The sequence below is a fragment of the Molothrus aeneus genome, chromosome 15 (assembly GCF_037042795.1).
Source record: "Molothrus aeneus isolate 106 chromosome 15, BPBGC_Maene_1.0, whole genome shotgun sequence".
Taxonomy (NCBI): Eukaryota; Metazoa; Chordata; class Aves; order Passeriformes; family Icteridae; genus Molothrus; species Molothrus aeneus.
In genome coordinates this window covers 15,216,949-15,239,714 of record NC_089660.1, presented here as the reverse complement: position 1 = coordinate 15,239,714, position 22,766 = coordinate 15,216,949, and the positions used below count along the sequence as shown (strand labels likewise).

General features: G+C 59.0%; 4 protein-coding genes across 6 annotated transcripts; 3 read left to right on the top strand and 1 right to left on the bottom strand.

The window, feature by feature from the left end:
• The first annotated feature begins 1,998 nt into the window (after positions 1 to 1,998).
• TMCO6 (transmembrane and coiled-coil domains 6) lies at positions 1,999 to 9,469 on the top strand. Of its 2 annotated transcripts, XM_066560044.1 has the most exons (12): positions 1,999 to 2,084; positions 2,938 to 3,062; positions 3,284 to 3,393; positions 3,498 to 3,681; positions 4,650 to 4,754; positions 5,473 to 5,558; positions 6,091 to 6,207; positions 6,860 to 6,971; positions 7,059 to 7,224; positions 7,310 to 7,404; positions 8,176 to 8,343; positions 8,975 to 9,469. In XM_066560044.1, exons 1-12 carry the CDS (start codon positions 2,006 to 2,008, stop codon positions 9,131 to 9,133), a joined length of 1,506 nt encoding a protein of 501 aa, XP_066416141.1. In that variant the 5' UTR covers positions 1,999 to 2,005; the 3' UTR covers positions 9,134 to 9,469. The 2 variants fall into 2 exon arrangements, with proteins under 2 accessions (XP_066416141.1, XP_066416142.1); XM_066560045.1 differs by lacking the exon at positions 3,284 to 3,393.
• On the bottom strand, positions 9,411 to 10,449 carry NDUFA2 (NADH:ubiquinone oxidoreductase subunit A2). Of its 2 annotated transcripts, none has more exons than XM_066560046.1 (3): positions 10,324 to 10,449; positions 10,111 to 10,217; positions 9,411 to 9,601 (listed from the first exon to the last, which is right to left on the bottom strand). In XM_066560046.1, the coding sequence occupies exons 1-3, from the start codon at positions 10,425 to 10,427 to the stop codon at positions 9,510 to 9,512; spliced, it is 303 nt and encodes a 100-aa protein (XP_066416143.1). In that variant the 5' UTR covers positions 10,428 to 10,449; the 3' UTR covers positions 9,411 to 9,509. The 2 variants fall into 2 exon arrangements, with proteins under 2 accessions (XP_066416143.1, XP_066416144.1); XM_066560047.1 differs by having other exon boundaries at positions 10,116 to 10,217.
• A 115-nt stretch (positions 10,450 to 10,564) lies between these two features.
• IK (IK cytokine) lies at positions 10,565 to 19,090 on the top strand. The gene is made up of 20 exons (XM_066559926.1): positions 10,565 to 10,662; positions 11,275 to 11,341; positions 11,522 to 11,614; positions 12,017 to 12,076; positions 12,591 to 12,758; positions 12,842 to 12,956; positions 13,151 to 13,221; positions 13,331 to 13,377; positions 13,602 to 13,765; positions 13,884 to 13,992; positions 14,405 to 14,444; positions 14,826 to 15,051; positions 15,366 to 15,384; positions 15,855 to 15,933; positions 16,172 to 16,252; positions 16,781 to 16,838; positions 17,211 to 17,299; positions 17,987 to 18,095; positions 18,686 to 18,720; positions 18,861 to 19,090. Exons 1-20 carry the CDS (start codon positions 10,647 to 10,649, stop codon positions 18,886 to 18,888), a joined length of 1,674 nt encoding a protein of 557 aa, XP_066416023.1. The 5' UTR covers positions 10,565 to 10,646; the 3' UTR covers positions 18,889 to 19,090.
• A 785-nt stretch (positions 19,091 to 19,875) lies between these two features.
• On the top strand, positions 19,876 to 22,253 carry WDR55 (WD repeat domain 55). The gene is made up of 8 exons (XM_066560185.1): positions 19,876 to 19,899; positions 19,968 to 20,119; positions 20,208 to 20,308; positions 20,376 to 20,463; positions 20,618 to 20,797; positions 20,902 to 21,001; positions 21,101 to 21,270; positions 21,650 to 22,253. Exons 1-8 carry the CDS (start codon positions 19,879 to 19,881, stop codon positions 21,975 to 21,977), a joined length of 1,140 nt encoding a protein of 379 aa, XP_066416282.1. The 5' UTR covers positions 19,876 to 19,878; the 3' UTR covers positions 21,978 to 22,253.
• Positions 22,254 to 22,766: the final 513 nt, after the last annotated feature.

The window sequence follows — 22,766 nt, the reverse complement described above, 5'->3', positions numbered from 1 at the left end:
AAGTAATGAAATGTTGGAATTTCAGGCTCTCTCTTGCTCCAAGGTCAGGGTGAATAAAACTCAGAAGATGTTGTTTTTAAAGTCTCACTCTGAAGTTTATTGTCTATTACAAACTCATGAGATGGGAGCTCTCTCTACAAGTTGAGAAAGTGAGCTACAATGGTGTCTGTTCAAGGCTATTTAAGTCCCAATTACCCAATAAACAGCTGACATCTATATTAGTTATGCTTTTAGCCCAGTTATGATCACCCAAAACCCACAATGAGGACGTCCTTCATCCAATTAGAGAAAACCACCCAGATTCATGAAGAAGGAAGGAGGTTCAAAAGAGACAACTAACCCACACCCAAAATTCTCCATCTTGGCTCCCATACATCACCATATACGAAAACCCCAAATCTAAGTGTTTTCACCCTGTAAGATCACACTTCTGACCAACTACACACCCGTAATCCCAGTGCTATTAATCAATTTTGGAAGCCTTCTCCACAGCCCCAGGTCAAATGCAGAGTTCTCTTATGGGTCTGTGCCTTTCAGCACAGAAAGTTTAAAATCCTCAGCACCCAGGGTTCCAACAATGAAACTGCAGGGCTGGACAACACAACTCCCAGTTTGCTGTGGGTAATGTGGCACTGCAGCTGGGCTGGGTCCCTTGATCTCTGGGACTCTTGTGCAGAGCTGCTCAGCAATTCCATGATTCCTCTCCTGCATCCTTGGGTTACATGGAATTCCTCAGCACAAGAAGGACATGGAGCTGCTGCAGCAAGTCCAGGGAGAGCACAGAAATGCTCCAAGGGCTGGGCACAGCATCTGCTGTGTAGACAGGCTGGGAGATGGGGCTCTTCACCTGGAGGAGCTTCAGGAGAGACCTCAGAGCCCCTGCCAGGGCCTAAAGGGGCTCCAGGAGAGGAATTTGGGAGTGACAGGACACAGGGAATGGCTCCCACCGCCAGAGGGCAGGGATGGATGGGATATTGGGAAGGAATTCCTTCCTGTGAAGGTGGGGAGCCCCTGGCTCAGGGTGCCCAGAGCAGCTGCGGCTGTCCCTGAATCGTCCAAGGCCAGGCTGGACAGGACTTAGAGCAAGCTGGGACTGTGGAAGTTGTCCCTGCCTGTAGCCATGATATTTTCTGAAAAATTCTTTCCTTAGGATTTTTCCTCCTGAGAAGCTGAGAGGCCTCAGGAACAAAATGTAACCAATGGTTATCTGCTGCTGTGGAATGCAACAGGTGCATCTGGGATTGGCCTCATGTGGTTGTTTCTCATTAATGGCCAATCACAGTCAGCTGGCTCAGACTCTCTGTCCCAGACACAAGCCTTTGTTATCATTCCTTCTTTTTCTATTCTTAGCCAGCCTTTCTTCTATTCTTTTAGTATAGTTTTAATGTAATATATATCATAAAATAATAAATCAAGCCTTCTGAAACATGGAGCCAGATCCCCATCTCTTCCCTCATCCTCGGACCCCTGTGAACACGGTCACACCTGCCCATGGTGGAGGGGTTGGAACTGGATGATCTTTAAGGTCTCTTGCTACCCAAAAGGGCCTAGAATTCCATGAAACTGCTGCTGAGTGATGATGGAAAAGTCCCAGCCGCTCTCTGAGCTCCCCTCCCGGCCCCTTCAGACGAGCCCCCAGCTCTGCCCGGGGCTGGCACCTTCAATTTCTGCCCTCCAGCCGCAAATTCCCGAAAACCTCGCTGGGGAACTGCCCTGGCCCTCGGTCCCTGGGCAGGGACCCGCCTTGTTCCGCATTTCTGGTGAACCTTTGGGGGCTTTTTTTGTCCTCAGAACAACCAGCACCCGTCCCGTCCCGTCCCGTCCCGTCCCGTCCCGTCCCGTCCCGTCCCGTCCCTGCGGGGCACAGCCGCCCATGCCCGGAGCGGGCTGTCCGCTCCACTAGCGAAGGAGGGCCGGGAGCGTGTTTTCCCCGCCCCGGGACCGCCCCAGGACGGCCTTTTCCTCCTCCTCTTCCTCCTCCCGCTGCTCCTCCTCCCGCTCCGCCATGTGGGGCCGGCGGCGGGCCCGGCGCGGCGGGCACAGCGCGGAGGAGCTGCGGGTGCGGCGGCGGGAGCGAGAGGCAGGTCCGGCCGGGCACTGCGGGCACTGCCGGGGGTGTGCGGGGTCCCCCGGCCGTGGGAGGGACCCCCAGCTCAGCCCTTGCCCTCCCCATCCCCGCCCCGCGGGATGCGCGGGGTGAGCGGCGCCGCTGCCCGCCCAGGGAAGCGTTTTACAGCTTCAGGCTTTAACCCTTGGGGTTTCTGCCACGAATTTCCCCGTTTCTGCCACGAATTCCCCGTTTCTCCCACATCCCCCCACTGTTTGGGTTTTCCAAGGCCTCAGCCTGGAGCAAAGGAGGCTCAGGGGGGACCTTGTGGCTCTGCAGAACTCCTGACAGGAGGGGACAGGAGGGGAGGTCGGTCCTGCTCCCAGGGAACAGGGACAGGAGGAGAGGAACGGCCTCAGGCTGGGCTGGGGAGGTTCAGGTTGGATATTAAGGAAAATTTCTTCATCAGAAGGGTGGTCAGGCATTGGAACAGGTGGAGTCGCCGTTCCTGGAGGTGTTTTCCAAAAACAAGTAGATGGGGCAGTTAGGGCATGGCTTAGTGGCCATGGTGGTGTTCAGCTGAAGGCTGGAGTTGATGATCCTGCCCGTCTTTTCCAACTTTAATGATTTTCTGATCCTGTGTGAAATCCAGCCTCAGGTCCCTCCAGCTGGCCCCGTGTTCCTGCCCCTTATCCCAGAGGTGCCTTCACACTTTGTGTGCCTGACCCTCAGCCCAGCTCCAAGTGCAGCCCTGCCCATGCATCCCTTCCAGGCTTGCACAGGGAGGAATGGGCGGCTCCTCCCGGGATTAAGGGAGGAGTGATGCCCCTGGGGGGCTGGGAGGAGTGTCCTGCCCGGGCAGGTGTAACTGGGGCCCTGGTGCCCTGCAGCTCTCCGCAGGGCCCGGCGGCAGGAGCAGCTGGTCAGCAAGCGGCTCCTGCGGGAGGACAGCGCCGCCCAGGAGGGGACACAGGATGGAGCAGATGTCGTGCCAGACCCGCTCTCAGAGGATGAGGTGAAGAACCTGACTTTCTCACATGCTCTTCCCCAGACTCACCATGTGAAGGAGGCTGGGCAGGGCTGGGTTTGGGAATGGTTCTGGTTCACTGCCAGGCACAGTTAAGGCTCCTTGTGCCCATCTTTATGCCCTGGGCTCCTTTGCCTCAAGGATTTACGGGGTGCAATCTTAATGCTGGCAGTGCTGGCAGCTCAGCCACCTCTGAATTCCCTGGGCAGGTTCTGGAGCTGCTCAGGGGTATGCAGAGGGGTTCGGAGGACAGGAGGCGATGGCTCAGCCGCCTCCGCTGGGCTCTGCAGAATGAGGACACTCAGCAGAAGTTTGTCAGGTCAGCCAGGCCTGCTGTGCCTCTTACCAGGGGTCCTGAGGGGCCCCGTGTCCCTGTGCTTGGGTGGCTGAGCTGGGAGGTGACAGCAGCCTTTGTGTCCCCAGGTTGGACGGCAGCATCCGGACGCTCACCGGGCTCTTCACCAGCAGCCTGGCTGAGCTGCAGCTGGAGGCTGCGCGCTGTCTGCACGAGCTGTCCCACTCCAGTGTCCCTGCTGTGGCCGAGGCGTGCCTGCCTGTCACCTCCTACCTGCTCACCTACCTGTCGGGACACAGCCTGGAGCTCACGGTGAGGTCCATGGGAGATCCATTCCCACCTGGGAATCCTTTGGGGTGCTTGGTGTTGGTCTCTGCTGGTCACACGTGACTCATGTGGGAGCTGCTCAGGAGGGGCCCTCTGGAAGCAAAAATCTTTTGGCATCACAGCCTCACCCTCAGAGCAGGACTGTTCCCAGTGCCCAGGTGTTACAACCTGCCCTGAGCTGGGGTAGTTGTTGTTGTTCTTGTTTATCACAGATCCCTTGGGTTGGATTAGAGTGGAACCACACTGAGTGACCCATGTTTATGTACATATATGTGTATGTATATACATATATGTGTATATATATACATATATATGCATATATGTATATATATCTATATATGTGTATGTATATATCTATATTTATCTATATCTATGGTAGGTTTATTCTAGAACAATTTGCAATAGAAAGGAGGTATGTAACCATTTTGATTGTTATCTGTAGAAATGACACAATATAGAAGTACAAAGATATCACTTAAGAAAATATATAAGGAAAAGAAAGAAAGGATAAGAGTAGATAGAGTGCCTGTGGTTCCACTCTGTGCAGCTTGATCTGGGAAGGAGCAAACAGCTGCAGTAGCTGTGGGTTGGCCAGGTGTTTTCCAGCTTCTCCATGGGGAAGCAGACAGGCTCAGAGCTCAGGAGGGAGGTGGGCAGTGACCCCACTGCTGATCCCATTTGAGTGCAGCACAAAGGCAGGCTCCAGGAGAGCCGGGGAAATGTCATCCTGAAAAACCTCCACAGTGGGAGTGATCAGATCCCAGCTTCAGCCAGACAGAAGAAGAATGAACTGGAGGTGATGGAGCTGGGAAGGGGGTGGCTGGAGAGTGCAGCAGCATCCATCTGTGTTTGGCCCTGCAAGGGCAGCTCCTGCCCTGCTCAGGCCAGTGTGTGGGGCCTGGGGCTCTGCTGCCTGCCCAGGGGTCACCTCCTGCTCTGCTGTGTCCTTGCAGGAGCTGTGTTTGTACACACTGGGGAACCTCGTAGTAGAAAGTGAGGCTGGGAGGAAGCAGCTGCTGCCTCAGGGCATTATTCCAGTGCTGGCATCCTGCATCCAGGTGGGTGAAACAGCTCAGCCACGTTTCTGCTGTGCCCTGGAGAGACTTTTCTGGCTGACAGCCCTGAGTTACCAGCCCTCCTTCCAGCTCTGGGGAAACTGCAGGGAGCTGTTCCCACCAGCCTGAGGGTCACTTGTGGGCTCCCTGTGCTCATTCTCAGGGCTCAGCTCAGCACCTTGGGCTCTTCTCCAGCTGAATCCCCTCATCCAGTGGCTGCCTGGTACAGTCTGTAGCACGGGGAGCCCTGTCCCCTCTGCCTGGCCTGGGTCCAGCAGGGCTGTGGTTTGCAGGTCCAGATGCTCAAACCAGGACTTAAGCTGCATTTGGGCTAAGCCCAGTGAATGTGGGGAGGGGAACAGCTCAGCTCTGGTGTGGCCACAGGTTCCTGTGTCCCTCCTGGTCCTCTGTGTGCCCTCTCTTCTCCAAGCACAGCAGGGCTGTGCCACTCAGCTGGGTTTGGCTGGCACCCTGGGGCCCTGGCTCTGCCAGAGTGGGGGGGGATCGGCTCTGCCAGAGTGGGGGGGGATCGGCTCTGCCAGAGTGGGGGGGATCGGCTCTGCCAGAGTGGGGGGATCGGCTCTGCCAGAGTGGGGGGATCAGCTCTGCCAGAGGGGAGGGGGGGATCAGCTCTGCCAGAGTGGGGGGGGATCAGCTCTGCCAGAGTGGGGGGGGGGATCAGCTCTGCCAGGAGGGATCAGCTCTGTTCTCTTTGTTGCAGTCCCCTTACGAGGCAGTGCTGGAAGGTGTGGGCTATGTCCTCTCACAGCTCCTCCAAGCCAAGGAAGCACCCACAGACATCATCCCGTGAGTCTGAGCCTCTGCACCCTGCACCAGGACAGGCCCTGGGGCCTCCAGTGGTATTTGTGTGCTGGGGACACGAGGCCTTCCCCACCCCAGTGACATTCATAGTTCAGGGCACAATCCTGCCAGAACTGTGCAAGTTTTGATGCAGATCAGGGAGCAGGGCTTGGCTCCTTTCCCTCAGCCTCATCTGAGCAGACAGCTCTGGTATTTCAGTAAAGGCCAGCATGGAGCAGGGAAGGCTTGCAGGGAATTCTGGCTCTGTTCCTCTTGCAAAGGAAAAGATCAACTTGACAGCCCCCAGTGCCAAAAATGTGACCCCAATCAGAGTGTCCTGAGTGTCCCCAGGCCCTGCCATGGACAGGGAGGGCCCAAGGCCACAGCCCTTGGCTCAGAGTCCCTTCCAGGTATGTGCTTTGATCCTGTGGCCCCCAGGATGGCTACAGCAGCTCCCTGCTCGGGGTTTGTGTCTCCCTGTTGGTGTCCTGCCTGTGCTCCAGCCCGTGCCTCCATTAACTCTGCTCTCTGTCCCCAGGCTGGTCCTGGACTCTGCTCTCCCCCAGCACATGCTCCAGCTGGTCTGCTCTGGCCTCAAGGCTGCCACGGGAGCAGCTGTGGAGTTTGCCTGGTGTCTCTACTACATCATTTGTAGGTAAATGCAGTTTTCTCCTCATTTTGAGTTCCCTGGGGGCAGGCAAACCGAGGCATGAAGGCTCATGGTCCTGTGAGGGGATCTGGACTGCCTCCCCTTTTCCCTTGGGAAAGAATTCCCCAGCCAGCCTGGGTGTCCCAGCTCTCCTGTCTGAGCTGTTTGCAGGATCACTGAGCTCTTTTACAGGGTGGTAAAGGGGGATGAACCTGAGGAGGCTGTGTCTAGTCCTCTGAAATGCCCCCAGATTGCTTTCCCATGCCTGGAGTTGTCCCCCACCCTTCCCAAGGCAAGCTCCCTGAATCCTCACACTGTGGGGCTGGCCCAGGGCCACCCATCTGGGCTGTGCCAGCAATCCCTGCCTGCCACTGGAGCCAGGGAATGAGTAGGGAATGATGCTCAAGGGTCAGGGCTGTTCCCAGACCCACACAGATAATTCCAGTGAATCTGTTTTTTATGGGCTTTTAAATTTTCTCATAAACTCAGGAAAAAACCTGCTATTCCAATGTGCAATAAGTCACTGTTCCAACATGAAATAAGCCCTGTGGTGGTTCAGGAGAGCACTCTGAATTCCCAGGCCCTGCTGTTTGGTGAGGGGATGTGGCAGTCTCCCCTCTCCAAGCTCCAAGGCACTGCACTGTCCCTCCCTGTGCAGGCACAAGGACAATGAGCTGTTGCTGGCCCTGGGGGCCGTGCCCGCGCTCACCTCGCTCCTGCTCGACCTGGCTGCCCAAATCCCCCAGGAGGCTCCCGAGGGCCTGGAGCTGGTGAGAGGTGGGCAGGGGGCTGGCTGTTCTCAGCCTGGCTGTGGGGACACTGCTCAGCTAAAGCCCTGCTGTGTCCCTGTGTCACAGCTGGTGTGCCCCGTGCTGCGGTGTCTCAGTAACCTGCTGGCACAGACAGACTGCCAGGGCCTGGACAGACGGCTGCTCATCGCCCTGTTCCTCATCCTGCAGTGCTTCCTGCAGCAGCACCCCTTCCTCATCCACGAGTGCCTGTGGCTGCTCAACAACCTCACAGGTCAGTGTCCCACAGCTGCTGGCACAGCTGGGCACTGCTGGCACCGCCCTGGTTTTGTTCACCTGTTCCTTCTGTGCCCACCCAGCCGATGATCCCTCCTGCTGCTCCGCTCTTCTGTCCCTGGACCTGCTGCCAGCCCTGCTGCAGCTCCTGACGTGTTCCCAGATGGGCACAGTGCTGGTAAACCCTGCCCCAGGCATTGGCAATGCTGGGGGAGCGCTGGAGTGTCAGGAACATGAATCCCACCCTGCCAGTGCTGGAGCTGGGGGGTGGATGGGGCAGCAGTGACAGCTTGGCAGGAGGTCTCCACCTCCCCTGGAGCCACTCCAGCTGGGTGTGCCCTTGGCAGAGCCTTGTCCCAGCATAAGGGTGGTCCCAAGGGAGGTGTTAGCTTGGGGCCATCTCAGAGCAGGTCTGGGAAGGCTCCTGCCTTTGCTTTGGAAGGCTCCAAAGCTTTAGGAGACTGGGGACTCTGGCAGGAGTGGGTGGCGAGGCTGGGTCTGCCTGGCATGGGGATGAACAGTGCCTTGGGTGGGTGTGGAGAAGGCTTCCCAAATCCAGTGGTTTGGTGGGCACTTGGCTGTGGGCAAGCACCTGGCAGGACAAGAAAGAAAGGTGGAGAGGGACTTCAGGCAAGGGCATGAGTGACAAAACTAGGAATGGTTTCACCCTGAGAGGGCAGGGTTAGATGGGACATTGGAAGAACTCTTTGCTGTTAGAGTGGTGAGGCCCTGGCACAGGTTGCCTAGAGAAGGGATGGGGCTTGGAGCAGCCTGGGATGGTGGAAGGTGTTCCTGGCCATGGCAGGGGTTGGGCTGGGTGAGCTTTAAGGTCCCTTCTAACCCAAACCACTGCACACCTCCATGGCATGGGGAGTGGTTGGGAGCCCTCCCAAGCCTGTCAGGAATGTGCCCATGGAGCATTCACTGCTCCCTCCTGTCCCTCCCACAGGTCCTGACTGTGCTGTGCAACGTGGCAGAGAAGGGACAGTTCCAGTGCCAGCAGCTGCTCCAGCAGCCCCTCCTGGCCCAGCTCCTGCCCCTGCTCACACTGCCTGACCCTGAGGCCGTGGGGCAGTGCCTGGAGCTGCTGCACCTCCTCTTCCTGCACTGCCCAGAGGTGAGAGCTCAGGGGGCAGGATTGTAGAGGGGATGGGAAATGATTACTCTGGGGGTTGTTGTTGTTGTGGAGGGGGATTATTGTCATAATCTGAGTCACAGTGCCCTCAGTGACTGCCACACTGCCCTCCACCCCCCAGCAGCCAGGCCCCTGCCCAAAGGGACACTGTTATGCACAGGGTGGGTGGAAGCCCTTCTTGTATCTGCAGAGTTCCTTTCTTACTGGCAAGGACTGGTATTGGGGCAGGTTGTTTCTACCCCAAGTTTTCTTTTGCTCCTGCTGAGGTTGCTCCACTTGCTGCAGCTCACAGGAATGAATTCTCTGTGAGGTGGGCAGGCCCTGGCTCAGGGTGCCCAGAGCAGCTGGATGCCCATCCCTGGATGTCCAAGGCCAGGCTGGATGAGGTCTGGAGCACTTGGTGGAAGGTGGCCCTGCCCATAGCAGGGGGTGGGAATGAGAGGGGCTTTTAAAGTCCTTCCCAGCCAACCACCAGCATGGTGGGGTTTACCTGGATTGGGAATGCAGCTCTGGGAGGGCTCTGGGGAATTCCTTCAGCCCTGGGATGTGGTGGCTTGGGCAGAGGTGATCAGCTGCAGCACCCAGCCAGCTCTCACCCTCTCCTCTCACACAGGCTGCTGCTGAGTTCACCAGGCAAGGTGGGCACCAGGCCCTGGAGCAGCACCAGAGCACCCCAGAGCTGCAGGAGCGGGCACAGGCACTGCTGGACATGGTCAGGCAGCCCCCAGGAGCCCTCAGTGCCTGCCAGGCCACACTGGCTGCCTCCTCCTAGGCCTCACCTTCTCCCTTACCTCCTCTGAAGTGCCAGGGGAGGAATAAACTGCTCACCCCAGTGCCCAGCTTCCCAAGGGATGTTCAGGGCTCTGATGTGCCCAGTGCTGGCTGCATGGGGGGCTGGTTCTTGTCACCACCCAGTAAGCACCAGCCTGGTGTCCCCCAGAGCCTGGAGCAGGGGCGGAGCTGAGCTGCAGCCCAGGCAGATTCTCCTGTGCCAGGGAGGGCTGAAGGGCTGCATCAGCCATTCCTTGGGCTCTCAGCCACCACCAAGCTCAAGGTAAGCACATTGTGTTTATGAATTGATAAATTAAAGATACATCTTTGACATTAATCAGTTGAGTCTCCAGCAGGTGTGTACTTCCTGTCTGTTGTCATGCATGGCCTTTCACGACGCTCTCCAGGGCCTTCCCCACTTCATCCACACTCAGGTTGCTCAGTGGGATGCTCTTCTCCTTCCCAAACTCTGTGGGAAAACAGGCAGACTGAGAGGGGGCAGGTGTGTGCATCCTTTCCTGCTGCAAGGCACTGATGTCACAGCCCAGGCTCCCATCACCACATCCCAGTGTTCTTCCACATGCCCAAGTTATCATTTCCACCTTCTTATTCTCCTCTGTTCTCTTGGAAAGAACTCAAGGCAGCTCAACACCTTTCCCAGTCTCCTTTTGTTAGCTCTGCCTGGGCAGACACACATCCAAGAGCAACCCTGTGGCCTTCAGCCTCGTCCCAGCAAGGTGCTCTCCTCAGGAAAGCAGCCTAAAAACTCTTCCTACAGCTGCCCCAACCTGGGCTGACCCCGGGCTCCATTTCCCTGCCAGTCCCACCCAGACACATGAGACTCCCCTGGTCTGTGTGCTCACACTGGGAAACCTGCGCTTAAAGAGTCATAAATACTGACGGTCCCTGAGGTCCCTTCCAGCCCCAACCATGCCCTGATAATCCGGTGGTGTTTCCCGGCGGGCACCCCCTACTCACCGTACCGAGCCCAGAGCTTGGGCTGGATACCGGAGCACTCGCGGATCAGGATGGGGAAGTCGGGATTTGCCTTCTTCAGGGTCACGTAGTGCTGCTCGATGAATTCCCTGCGGAGGGAATGAGGAGCGGCGGGTCTCTCTGGCTCAGCCCGGGGGTGTCTCGCTCCCCTGGAGGAGCGCCCCCGGCCCCGGCCCGGCCCATCCCCGCGCTGACCTGACGCCGCGGCTGCTGGGGGAGCGCTGGCACAGGTGGATGCGGAGCTCCTTCAGCCCCAGGCCCAGCCTGCCCCCGATGCTCTTCACAGCGGCCGCCGCCATCTTCCCTGCCCGGACAACAGCGGGGGCGGGACCTCGGCGCCTCCGCCAATCGCAGCGCCCGCTGCGGCACGTCCACCAATGGGAGTGCTCGCTGTGATCACACCCGCCAATGGGAGCGCTCGCTGTGATCACACCCACCAATGGGAGCGGCGGCCGCGGGGTGCGCTGGGAGGGCCGCGCAGAGCGGAAGGGTCGCGCAGCGGAGCTGGGAGCGCAGCGATGCCGGACCGCGACAGTGAGTTCGGGGACAGGGACACGGCACACGGGGCATTCCCGGACACCCCCGGGCCCCGACACTTGGCTCGCGCGGGGCTGTCGCGGTGGTTGTGGCAGGGCGGGCGGCAGCGGCCCGGTGGGGGGCAGTGTAGGCCCAGCCTGCCCCCGGGATCCCCGGGCCGGTGCGAGGGGCGGCTCTGCGGGGGGACGGGCTGCGGCCACATCCCGCGGGGCCGGGCAGGGACCCCGCGGGACCCTTGGGCAGCCCAGGGTGAGGAGCTAGGCGGGGGTGCGGCGGGGATGGGCCTCAGCACGGGGATTGGCACCGGGGCACCCCGGGAGTGGGGCCGAACGGTGTTTCGGGCCCTGGAGAGGATGCAGGGGCAGTCCCGGGGTGCGGGGGACGGGACACCCTCGGGGGGGCCCTGGGACACCCCCTAGAAGGCACAGAGCCGCGGGGCTGCGGGGCTGGCAGTGGCACCGGGACCCCCGTGTCCTGTGCAGGCCGGCCCGGGTGAGCTCGGGCTGGGATCCAGCTCGGAGCCACAGACGGACTCCGCTCCCTTCGTGGCTCCTGGGAGGGTGTGAAGCTGTGCAGGCAGTGCCTGAGCTCTCTCTCTCCTGTCCCCAGATGAGCCGTTCTCCAACCCCCTGGCCCCCGAGGGCCACGATGTGGACGACTCGCACTCCTTCCACCAGTGAGTACAGCCCTGGGGCCCTGGGCTGCACTGAGGGACCCCAGGGCAGTTCCCATGGAAGTCACTCCAGCCTTTGGGCCCTCTCCACGGGTACCTGGTGCCCATGTTGGTCACACAGGACCTGCTCCTCCTCCAGAGCTCTTTGGGAGTGATGGTTTTTGTTCCTTCCCTCCCTTGCAGGTCCAAGCTGACCAATGAAGACTTCAGGAAGCTTCTCATGACCCCGCGGGCTGCGCCAACATCTGCGCCACCCTCCAAATCTCGCCACCATGAGTGAGTAGGGCTCTGTTTCACAGGTCCATGGGACAATCCCTTTCCCTCTGGGGCTCTGGGCCCAGCTGACCCTCTCCCCTGCACTCTGCAGGGAAATATCTACAGGGCCTTTTGCCAGTGAGTGTGGGAAGGGGGGAAGCAGGTGGGTCAGGGCTGCTGTAAAAAAAAGAGCGAGGCTTCGTGGCTGTTAAGACACTTTGTGCAGGAGGCAGGTTTGGTTCAGTGAAAATCAGTCTTTTCCCTTCCTCTCCCTGCTGACAGTGTAGAATTAGGGGGAAATTAAGGGTGAAAGACTGTTCTGTTCCATCTCAGAGCACGTCAGTGCTGTGCTGTTCTGAGGGACTGTTCTGTTCATCTGTCACCCATGTGGCTCTGTACATGTGTTTTTTCACCCTTTTCCAGGATGCCCCGGGAGTACAACGAGGATGAAGATCCAGCTGCTCGCAGGAGGAAGAAGAAAAGGTAAGTGGGGAAAGAGAGGCAGCAGGACTTGTCATTATGCATCATGTCCTGCCAGTGGAAGCAGTTCTGGTCTCTTGTGCTCCCAAAGAGGGCCTTGAATGGATTATTCAAAAGCTTTGGAGAAGAGTTCAGGCTGAGGAACTGTCACTGCTTATGGGAACAGCTGTGGATGGGCAGCAGTAGGATGGGGCTGAAGCTTCACGTTCAGAAGAAGCAGGAGAGGCCCTGTGGCTGTCTGGGAGAGCAGGGCAGTGGTGGGACCTTGCACTGCTCCCTGTGTGCTTTGGGACATGTCTGCACAGCAGGACTGCACTGGACCCCTTCCCTTTGGAAGGGAGGACGGAGCTCCTCAGTACAGCAGTTTCCTCCAGACCTGTTGTGTCCCATGGTGCTGTAGTGCATTTCTGGGGAGGGACTGGGAGCAGAGTGGGTGTGTGTGAGGCCTCAGGGCTGTTAGCTGACCCCAAGGACACGAGCAGGTCACTGTTAACCCTGAGCTGTGTCCCACCCACAGTTACTACGCCAAGCTGCGGCAGCAGGAGATCGAGCGCGAGAGGGAGCTGGCCGAGAAGTACCGGGACCGAGCCAAGGAGAGGAGGGATGGAGTGAACAAGGACTACGAGGAGACAGAGCTGATCAGCACCACAGCCAACTACAGGGCTGTGGGGCCCACGGCCGAGGCGTACGTGGGCTGTGCTGGGGGCTGGGCTGGCCAGGCTGGGCTGGGGGGGCTGGCCCTCACCTGCCTCTGCTCTCATTGCACAGGGATAAATCTGCTGCAGAGAAGAGGAGACAGTTGATCCAGGAGTCCAAGTTCTTGGGTGGTGACATGGAGCACACTCACTTGGTGAAGGGTCTGGACTTTGCCCTGTTGCAGAAGGTGAGTGCAGATATCACAGTGCTGCTCTTGGCCTGTCTCTCAGACACACAGGCTGGGTGTTACCACTTGGTCCTGGCAGTGTGGATTTCCCTTCCTGGGAAGGGTTGCTGCAGGGCTGGGGATCTGATGGGGCTCACAGAAGGGCAGCAGTAGCATGGGTTGGGCTGTAATGTGTGGATTTGCTCTGCATCTAGGTACGAGCTGAGATTGCCAGCAAGGAGAAGGAAGAGGAGGAAATGATGGAGAAGCCCCAGAAAGAAACTAAGTGAGTGATTGAGTATTTGGCATTCCTGAGTGCAGCTGCTTGCCAGAGAGGAGGATGCAGAGGAGCCATTCACTTGGCTCTAATACTTCTGGTTTCTGTTTCTGTTTAGGAAAGATGAAGATCCTGAGAACAAAATTGAATTTAAGACCCGGCTGGGTAAGACTGTGTTGATGTGGCTGTTCCCCACCTTGTCTGTGCTGTGAATGCAGGAGAAATCCTGGAGGGTGAATGTAGGAATGAAAACCATTGGAGGGGGAGATTCCTGAATTTGAGGACTGAAGGAAGTGTGTACTTAGGACGTGATCTCATATTGCTGATAAACTAAAGATGGTTCACTTTGGCCTTATCCTCTGCTTTCCCACACTTTTCCTTCTGCCCAGGCCGCAACATTTACCGTATCCTGTTCAAGAACAAGACGTACGAGCGGAACGAGCTGTTCCTGCCGGGCAGGATGGCCTACGTGGTGGATCTGGATGATGAATACGCCGACACCGACATCCCCACCACGCTGATCCGCAGCAAGGCCGACTGCCCCACCATGGAGGTACCCAGCTGGGCTGCCCCTGCTCCACCTCACTGCTCTGAGCTGGCCAGAGCAGGTTGTTCTGAGAGGGGTTTCCTGTCAAGGGAGCGGGATGCTTCCTCATGGATTTCCCTTTCAGGCCCAGACCACGCTGACCACCAACGACATCGTCATCAGCAAGCTCACGCAGATCCTCTCCTATCTCAGACAAGGCACCCGCAACAAGAAGCTCAAGAAGAAAGACAAAGGTAGGAGGTGAAAGGAACCAAGTAATAGGATTTTAGTGCTTGGAGCATATCCCAAGGGAATAGGATGTGTTCTGGTTTGTGGTTTTCCCCTGTGCCATGAGACAGTGGGCTTGGAGAACAGTGATTTTCTGAGTGCTGAGTCCTGAAGGCAGGAGCACATTGGACAGGCTGCTGGGAAATGAGAGCTGTGAGGGAGGGTACCTTGTGGTGCTCTGCTCTTCCTGATGAAGGCCCAGTTCCTTGGGGAAATGCCCCCTCTTGGGGGGGACACAGTGGCTTCCTGGGGGGGCTGGGTATGAGGTGACATCCTCCAGGCTTGCCATTCCTGCAGCTTGGAACCTGGACAGGGACAGGGGGCAGCACAGGGGGCAGAGTGGATGATGTGCTTCTCAGTGCTCTTGTGTCCTTGCAGGGAAGCTGGATGAGAAGAAGCCTCCTGAAGCTGATATGAAGTAAGTGCCTCTCTGCTCTCTGGCTATGGGGTCACAGCTCTGTCCCTTAGGGAATGGCTTTTTGGCCCACCCCCCACATTTAGAGAGGGCTGAGTTTGGAGCTGCTGGACCTACAGTTTGTAGGACAAGGCTGGAGGCAAGCTCTGGTTTGGATTTCAGACTTGAGGCAGGTGAGGGCTCACTGTTGCCCTGGACCATACAACTCAGGTCCTGCAGCAGAAGGGAGCAGATGTGCAGTGATACCTCTGACAGATGTGGAAACCACTTCCATATCTGGTGTCCTTAGCTGTTGGTGCTGGTCCTGTGTGCTCCAGGTGACAAGGAGGTGGTTATGGCCTCTTCCTGCAGCACATGTAACTCCAGGCTCTTTTCCACTTGTAGCATCTTTGAAGACATTGGGGATTATGTTCCCTCCACTGCCAAGATGCCACGGGACAAGGAACGGGAGAGGTACCGGGAGAGAGAGCGGGACCGGGACCGGGAGCGAGACCGGGAGCGAGACCGGGACCGGGACCGGGAGCGCGAGAGGGACAGGGAGAGGGACCGGGAGCGTGAGGAGGAGAAGAAGAGGCACAGCTACTTTGAGAAGCCCAAGGCTGATGATGAGGTGAGTCTCTGCTCATGAAGGACTGTCCCACCTGAGGTGTGCCCTTTGTGGGGCTGTCCCACCTGAGATGTCCCACAAAGGGCAGATCTCAGGTGGGACAGTCCTTCACGAGCACTGGGGGGCTTTGGGTATCTCTGGTTGTGCCCCTGCACGTGCCAGTGTCAGCTCCTGCTGAGCTCTGCATGTCCCCAGAGCTTGCTGGGTGGCTGGATGCCTGTCCTGTCCCTCAGCAAGCGAGGCAGCACTGGCACCAGCCTGCTGGGTTTGTGGTTCAGCTCTGTGTCATTGACACTGTCTCTCCCTCTTCTTTGCAGCCCACAGACATTGACAAAGGTGAGTCAAGTGGTGTGGGTATCCGAGAGGGATGGGACAAGGGGGAATGGTTTTGAGCTAAAAGAGGAGAGATGTAGATTAGATATTAGGAAGGAATTCTTCCCTATGAGCCTGGGGAGGCCCTGGCAGAGGTTGCCCAGAGAAGCTGTGGCTGCCCCATCCCTGCAAGTGTCCAGACCAGGTTGGACGGGACTTGGAGCACCCTGGGATAGTGGAAGGTGTCCCTGCCATGGCAACGAGTTGGAACAAGACAGGCTTCAAGATCCCTTCCAACACAAACTGTTGTAAGATTCCAGGGCTCCTGGGATCAGCCCATCCCATCAGTGCCAAACGGGTTTGCTCCTCTTGTACCTAATGTGAGGCAGCTTATTCTGCCTGTTACTGTGTCCCAAAGGGATCTGCCCAGCCCCAGTGTTGTGCAGTGAGCTGTTCTCCTCCCCAAATGTAACCTGCTGCTTTCTCTACCCCAGGACCTGGCTCAGCCAAGGAGCTCATCAAGTCCATCAATGAGAAGTTTGCTGGAGCTGCTGGCTGGGAGGGAACAGAGGCATATCCTTTTCTGTCTGTGCCAGCCTGACTGGCTGTGGGGCTGGGCTGCCCTTGCAGGCACAGGCACATCTGGGGGGCTGTCCTGCCTCACCTGGTAGCAGGGAAATGCTTCTCCCACACCAAACAAAAGCTCTCCCCGGTTTGGTTGTGTTGGGGCAGGAGGGGGTTTTCAGCTGGCTGTGCCCAGCCTGCAGCTGTAAGGCTCAGCTCATGTGGTGCTTTCCTTAACTGCTGGCACTTTGAAGAAGCCAGAAGACAAGAAGCAGCTGGGAGACTTCTTTGGCATGTCCAACAGCTATGCTGAGTGCTACCCTGCCACGTAAGGAGCAGTGGGGAGCTGGGGGTGAGAGCAGGCTGTGCTGAGGGGCTGCTGCTGTTCTCTGGCAGTAAGAACTTGAACATCAACCCCACTGCTTGTTGGGGAGCAGGCCTGGCCTTGTCTGTGGCAGCAGCTGACTGGGAAAACCATCCCAAGCCCTTGGGTTTTCTTAGCTGCTCTCTGCTGTGGGTGGCTGCCTGGAGCCTGCTGCCCCTCAGAGCCAGGGGCAGGCTGAGGTAGCTGGGAATCTGCTGGATTCCCAGTTAATCCATGTGGTTGTGAAGCTGTGGCCTCCCTCAGTGGGAGAGGAACATCTTTCAGCCTGCAGAGTCATCCTGGAAGCATTTCCAACCTTGGATGCCTTGTGGTACAGGTCACCTGCAGGGCTTGCAGCTGGGGCCACTTCCCTCTGGCCCAGGAGCTGAGTGTGTTTGGTCTGAGGCCATGAGACACGATTCCCACCAGCTCCAAGGTCCTGATCCATCTCATGAACCCACTCTGAACCCTTCCCTTGCTTTTTCTCTCCAGAATGGATGATATGGCTGTGGACAGTGATGAGGAGGTGGACTACAGCAAAATGGATCAGGTATGTTGGCACCAGCCTTGAGGAGCAGCCAGCAAAGTAGGCACCAATGCCAGCTGAGAGGATCCCATGGGGAAAAAGCAGCACTGGAACTGGGTGCTGAGTGAGCTTTGGGGTTTGCTGATCTGCTCCCTGTTGTGTTGGGGAGCAAACAGGTGTCACTGGCACTTGACCCAGAGGTGTTGACAGGCATGCTACTCATTCTGTCTTCCTCTTCCACAAAATCTGTCTGGAACTTCTTGGGGAGGGGATCTGGAGCCAAGGCCCTTGATCTGGGGCTGGTGGGAGATGGAGCCTCATGGCTGGGTGTGCAGGGCTCTGTGAGAAGCCCTCCCAGCAACTGAGGAGCTGCTCTGAGTCGTTCTCTCCCTGCAGGGTAACAAGAAGGGGCCTCTGGGCCGCTGGGACTTTGACACGCAGGAGGAGTACAGCGAGTACATGAACAACAAAGAGGCTCTGCCCAAGTAAGTGCAGCCCTCAGGAGGGGCCAAGTGAGGGTTCTGGGTGGGATGGCCATGCTGGCCAAGCCTGGGTGCTGGGGCAGCTTAAAGCAAGCTGGGGGCTCCCTTGTGAGAACCTGAGGAGGAGCTGTGGGTCCTGGGCCTGGTTTGCTTTTAGTGTCACTCTTGAGGACTCAGGTGACTGTGTCCACAGGGGTTTAGGATTAGGGAAGAGATGAGGATCTGACTCCATGTTTCAGAAGGCTTGATTTATTATTTTATGATATATATTATATTAAAACTATACTAAAAGAATAGAAGAAAGGATTTCATCAGAAGGCTGGCTAAGAATAGAAAAGGAATGAAATGATAACAAAGGCTTGTGTCTCGGACAGTCTGAGCCAGCTGTGATTGGCCATTAATTAGAAACAACCACATGAGGCCAATCCCAGATGCACCTGTTGCATTCCACAGCAGCAGATAACCATTGGTTACATTTTGTTCCTGAGGCCTCTCAGCTTCTGAGGAGAAAAAATCCTAAGGAAAGGATTTTTCATTAAATGTGTCTGTGACAGACTCTGGCCCAGGCGCTGCCTTCGGGGGCTCAGGCCAGCTCTGGAGCATGTGCTCGTGGCTGGGGAGATGTGTCCCTTCCTGTGGCAGGCCAAGGATGCCCTGTGAGTGCTGAGCCATGTCTTGCTCCCTCTCCAGGGCCGCCTTCCAGTACGGCATCAAGATGTCAGAGGGGCGCAAGACGCGCCGCTTCAAGGAGACCAACGACAAGGCGGAGCTGGACCGGCAGTGGAAGAAGATCAGCGCCGTGAGTGCCCGGCTGGGCTGGGGCTGCTGTGCCAGGAGCTGCCACCCAGCCCTGTCCTCGCTGTCCTGGCATGGCCAGTGGGCGTGTGAGCACCAGGGCTGGCTCCTACCAGCTGAGTTTGCTCCTTGCCAGAGCATCAGCCAAATGCTCAGGGTTTCAGTATTGCAGAGGTGGCTGGAGCTCTGTTTGAGACCCTTGTCCTGGGAGCAGCCCCAGACTGGGGCTTTTTGCTCTGGGCTGTGCAGCAGAGGAATGTGCCCAAAACCATCAGTTTGGAGCCATCCATAGGGGATTGTAGGGGACAGGAGATGTTTAGTGGCTCCCTGTTTGCCAGCTGGCAGAGCTGGAGGGTTGTCCTGGCAGGGTGAGCAGTATGGGATGGGCTGGGGAAGGTGAGAATAAATGGTCTGTGGTGGCCAGAAAGGAGCAAAGGGCAAACAGGCCAAGCTTCTCCAGCCTATTAGCTCACCTCAGCTCGCTCTGGCCTGGCTGCAGCTGTCCCCAGGTGTATCTGGCACCCTCCAGCCCCTCTGCTAGCTGTGAGCAGCCAGATGCCCTGAGGGTAACAGGACTTTGTGCTTTCTCTGCAGATCATCGAGAAAAGGAAGAAGTTGGAGGCTGATGGGTAAGTACAGTGGTCCCTGCTGGGCCCCCCCACCTTCTGTGGTGTGACAGTGTGGATGATAGTGCTGAGCTCTGGAGGTGGGGGGGTGGAGTTGCCTGCCCTGCATCCTCACCACTCTCCTGCCCCTCTCTCTCTTCCAGGGTTGAGGTGAAACGTCCCAAGTACTGATTTCTCCTGTTTCTTCCTCCCTCTCCTGGAATCCTGGCCTACTGGGAGCTGCCTTCCTGGAGCCTGCTGGTGTGCTGTCCTTGCTCCACACACCGTCCACTCTCTCCTGGGGAGGGCTGAGGGCTCTTCCCTCCCTCTGTTCTTTGCTGTAGAGCCTGTGCTGTGTAAATGTTGTAGCCTTAATAAAACCTCATTAAATTTATGTGTGAGCATCTGCTTGTGTGTGCAGAGAGGAGGGGCCTGGGCACATTTTGGCCTCCTTTGGAGCAGCAGGGGTGCTAGGACTCTTGTACTTACCAGGCACTGTTGGGGCTGACAGGGCAAACCGTTGCTCAGTGTATTTATTGTGGGAGCTTTTTGGGCTGGGGGCAGCATCCCTGTATAAAATTAACAAATTTGAGGGCAGTAATCCCAGCTGAGCATTATGTACCTCAGGGTGGGAGGAAGAAATGGGACCCTGAGCTTGGGTACAGCAAGAGCAATGACCTGAAGCAGAGGCTGTGCAAGCTGCTCTAAGCGCTGGCAAAGGGCAAGGCTCGTTCCCTCAGGGCAGGGCCAGCAGGGAGCTGGGATGGCCCCTCGGGCAGGGGTGCTGCTGGTGGGCCCTGGCTGGGCTGGGGTCTCTAGGAGGGGCCTACAGCCCCCAGACCCTGCAAGGGGCCGAAGTGGCGCCTGGTCCTTGGCTGCCCCCTCTCCTGGGATCAGAAAGAGATGACGGTGCGAATTAGGGAGCCTGTGCTGCGAATTAAGGAGCTTGTGGACCTCCCAATGGCGAAGCGCTGAAGAACAGCAACACAGGAGGCGGGCGGGGAGCAGCCTGGTGAAATGGGGCCGGGGGCGCCCGTAGGCTGGAGCCCCGAGGCGGTGCCATCCCGCAGCCGGGCCGGCCCCGCAGCGCCGGAGAGGCGCGGGCGGGCGGTGCCATGTAAACAGAGGGGCGGGGTATATGTAAATGATGGAAGGCGTGGCCACGCAAATGAGCAGGGAGCTATGGCGGCCGCCATGGAGGAGGTGAGCACGCGTGGGGCTGCGGGAGCCCGGAGCCCCCGGGCCCGGTCCCACCGCCCCGCTGTCCCCAGGAGCCCCAGGAGTCGCCGGAGCCGGCGGCGCGGGAGCCGCGGGTGCGGGACACCCCCGAGGACATCTGTCTGGAGGCCACGGCCAACGCCATCGCGCTGCACCCGGCGCGGCCGCTGCTGGCCGCGGGGGACGTGGACGGCGATGTGTACCTGTGAGTACAAGGGGTCCCGCCTCTGGGACACACTGAGCGGGGCTCCCCGGCCGCCCGCGGGTCCCGGCGAGCACTCCCGTGCCGGCAGGTACTCGTATTCCTGCACCGAGGGGGAGAACCGGCAGCTCTGGTCCTCGGGACATCACCTCAAGTCGTGCCGGGACGCGGCGTTCTCCCAGGACGGGCAGAGTGAGTGCGGGGGACGTGGGGTGGCACCGGGGGACGCCGGGCGGGGAGCACTAACGCGGCTCTCCAGAGCTTTTCACTGTGTCCAAAGATAAGTCCATCCACATTCTGACAGCGGAGGAGGGACGGCTGGAAACGCGCTTCCCCAAGGCCCACGAGTAAGTCCATGCAGGCGGCTCATTCTGGGCTCAACGGCGGGGCATTGTCCCCTTGTCCCCTTCCGTCCCGCGGCACGGCCACGCAGCCCTGGGCCGTAGGGAGAGCCCGCAGCGCTGCTCCGGGAGCCGTGACCGTGGGCCGGGGTCTCTGCAGAGCAGCTCTCAACTGCGTGCTGCCCATCGACAACCACATCTTTGCCACGGGTGACGACGGCGGGGCAGTGAAGGTGTGGGACCTGCGCAGGGGCAGCGCCATCCTGGAGGCACGGCAGCAGGAGGAGTACATCAGCGCCATGGCTGTGGATGGCAACGGGAAGATCCTACTGACAGCCAGGTACCGCAGGGGCTTCGTGGGGTCGGGCTCGCCGTGTCCATTCGTGGCTGGAGCGCCCTGTGCCATGTCCCGTGCTCACAGCGTGTCCCTTCCACGTCCCACAGTGGCGATGGCACTCTGGGTGTCTATAACGTGAAGAGACGGCGCTTTGAGCTGCTCTCGGAGCCGCAGAACGGCGACCTGACCTCTGTGGTGCTGATGAAGGTTGGCTCCGCTCCACAGCGTGGAGCAGGATCCCACAGCCCCCTGTCCTTGCCCCGTTTTTTGCTCTGCCTCTGCCTCACTGCCCTCCCTCGTGCCTAGAGGGGGAGGAAGGTGGCGTGTGGCTCCAGTGAAGGCACCATCTACCTCTTCAACTGGGACGGCTTCGGGGCCGCCAGCGACCGCTTTGCGCTCAGGGCAGAGACCATTGACTGCATGGTGCCCATCACGGACAGCATCGTGTGCGTGGGGTCCCTGGACGGAGTCATCAGGTCAGGGCTGCGCTGGGGAGGGATGGGGAGCTGTGGGATGGGGTGAGGGGGAATAGAGAGCGATGGGATGGAAGGGTGTGGGATCCGGAGGGATTGTGGGGGGTGAGATGGGAGAGGGAGGGGAGCGTGGTGGGATAGGATGGGGAGAAGAGTGGGCTGGAGATGAGGTGGGGTGGGATGGGGAGGGGGTGACAGGGAATTGTGGAGGGTGGGATGGGATGGGATGGGATGGGATGGGATGTGGAAGGGGAGATGTGGGATGGGCCGAGGTGGAACGAGGAGGGTGTGGGACGGGATCAGCCTTGCCCAGCTCACAGGACAGGAGGGCAGGCAGCATCCCGGGCGCTGCAGGGCCCTCAGTGCCCCGTGCCGTGCCCAGGGCGGTGAACGTGCTGCCGAACCGCGTGCTGGGCTGCGTGGGGCAGCACCTGGGCGAGCCCATCGAGCAGCTGGCCGTGGCCGCGGACGGGAAGCTCCTGGCCAGCAGCGGCCACGACCAGAAGGTGAAGTTCTGGGACGTGTCGGCGCTCGGCTCCATGGTGGTCGATGATTACCGGCGGAAGAAGAAGAAGGGCGGGCCGCTGCGCGCCCTCAGCAGCAAGGCGCTGGGCAGCGGGGAGGATTTCTTCGCCGACCTGCGGGACGAGGCCGAGCCGGAGGCGGCGGCGGAGGGCGGTGACAGCGGCGACAGCGACGACAGCGACTGAGCGGGGCCGGGGGCGCCGCCCCCTCCGCGCTGCCGCCCCGCCTGGCGCGGGGGCGGGGCTCTCTGCGTCCTCCTCGTGGGTCGCGGCCAATCAGAGCCGCAGCCCTTGGGAGTGCCCGCCTGCGGGGCGTGGCCTCATTGCAATATTACCACAGTCGGTGGGCAGGACGCTGGCGTTCTGATTGGCTCCTAGGGCTGCCACTCAAGCTGGGCTGTAGGCGCGGTCTTAAAGGGGCAGCGCGTGTCGGAGCGGGCGGGGGGCCCGCAGGGTACAGCGGTTATGGGGGGTAGGGGGCGCCGCGGGAGGACCGGGGGTGGCCCTGGGATGGGGGAACAGGCTGGGGATGGGCGGCTGAGGGTCCTGCCGGAGGGACTGGGAACGGTCCGTGAGGGACGAGGAGGGGCTGTGAGGTGAGGAACAGGGCTGGGGGGCTCTGTGGATGAGAGGGGACTCTGATGCATGGGGGGACAGGGCTGGGGGGCTCTGGTCACTGACCGGGCCACTGGTGGGTCCCTGGTGTGGGCAGTGGAGGGATGGCGGGACATGGCTGAGGGCTCCTGCTGGAGGGGTGATGGGGGAAGGGGCTGTGATTGAACATCCCTGGTGGGCGAGGGGGGTGCTGAGATATGGGGAGACAGGGCTGGGGGCTCTGGTGGGGGATGCAGTGCTGGAAGGGGCATAATGCTGGGGTTTGCTGGTGAATTTGGGGGTCCTTTGGGTTTTGGGATGGGGGGGGAGGCAGGGCAGTTCTCAGGAGGGGTGAGGGGGTGACATGGGGTCCTGATAGGT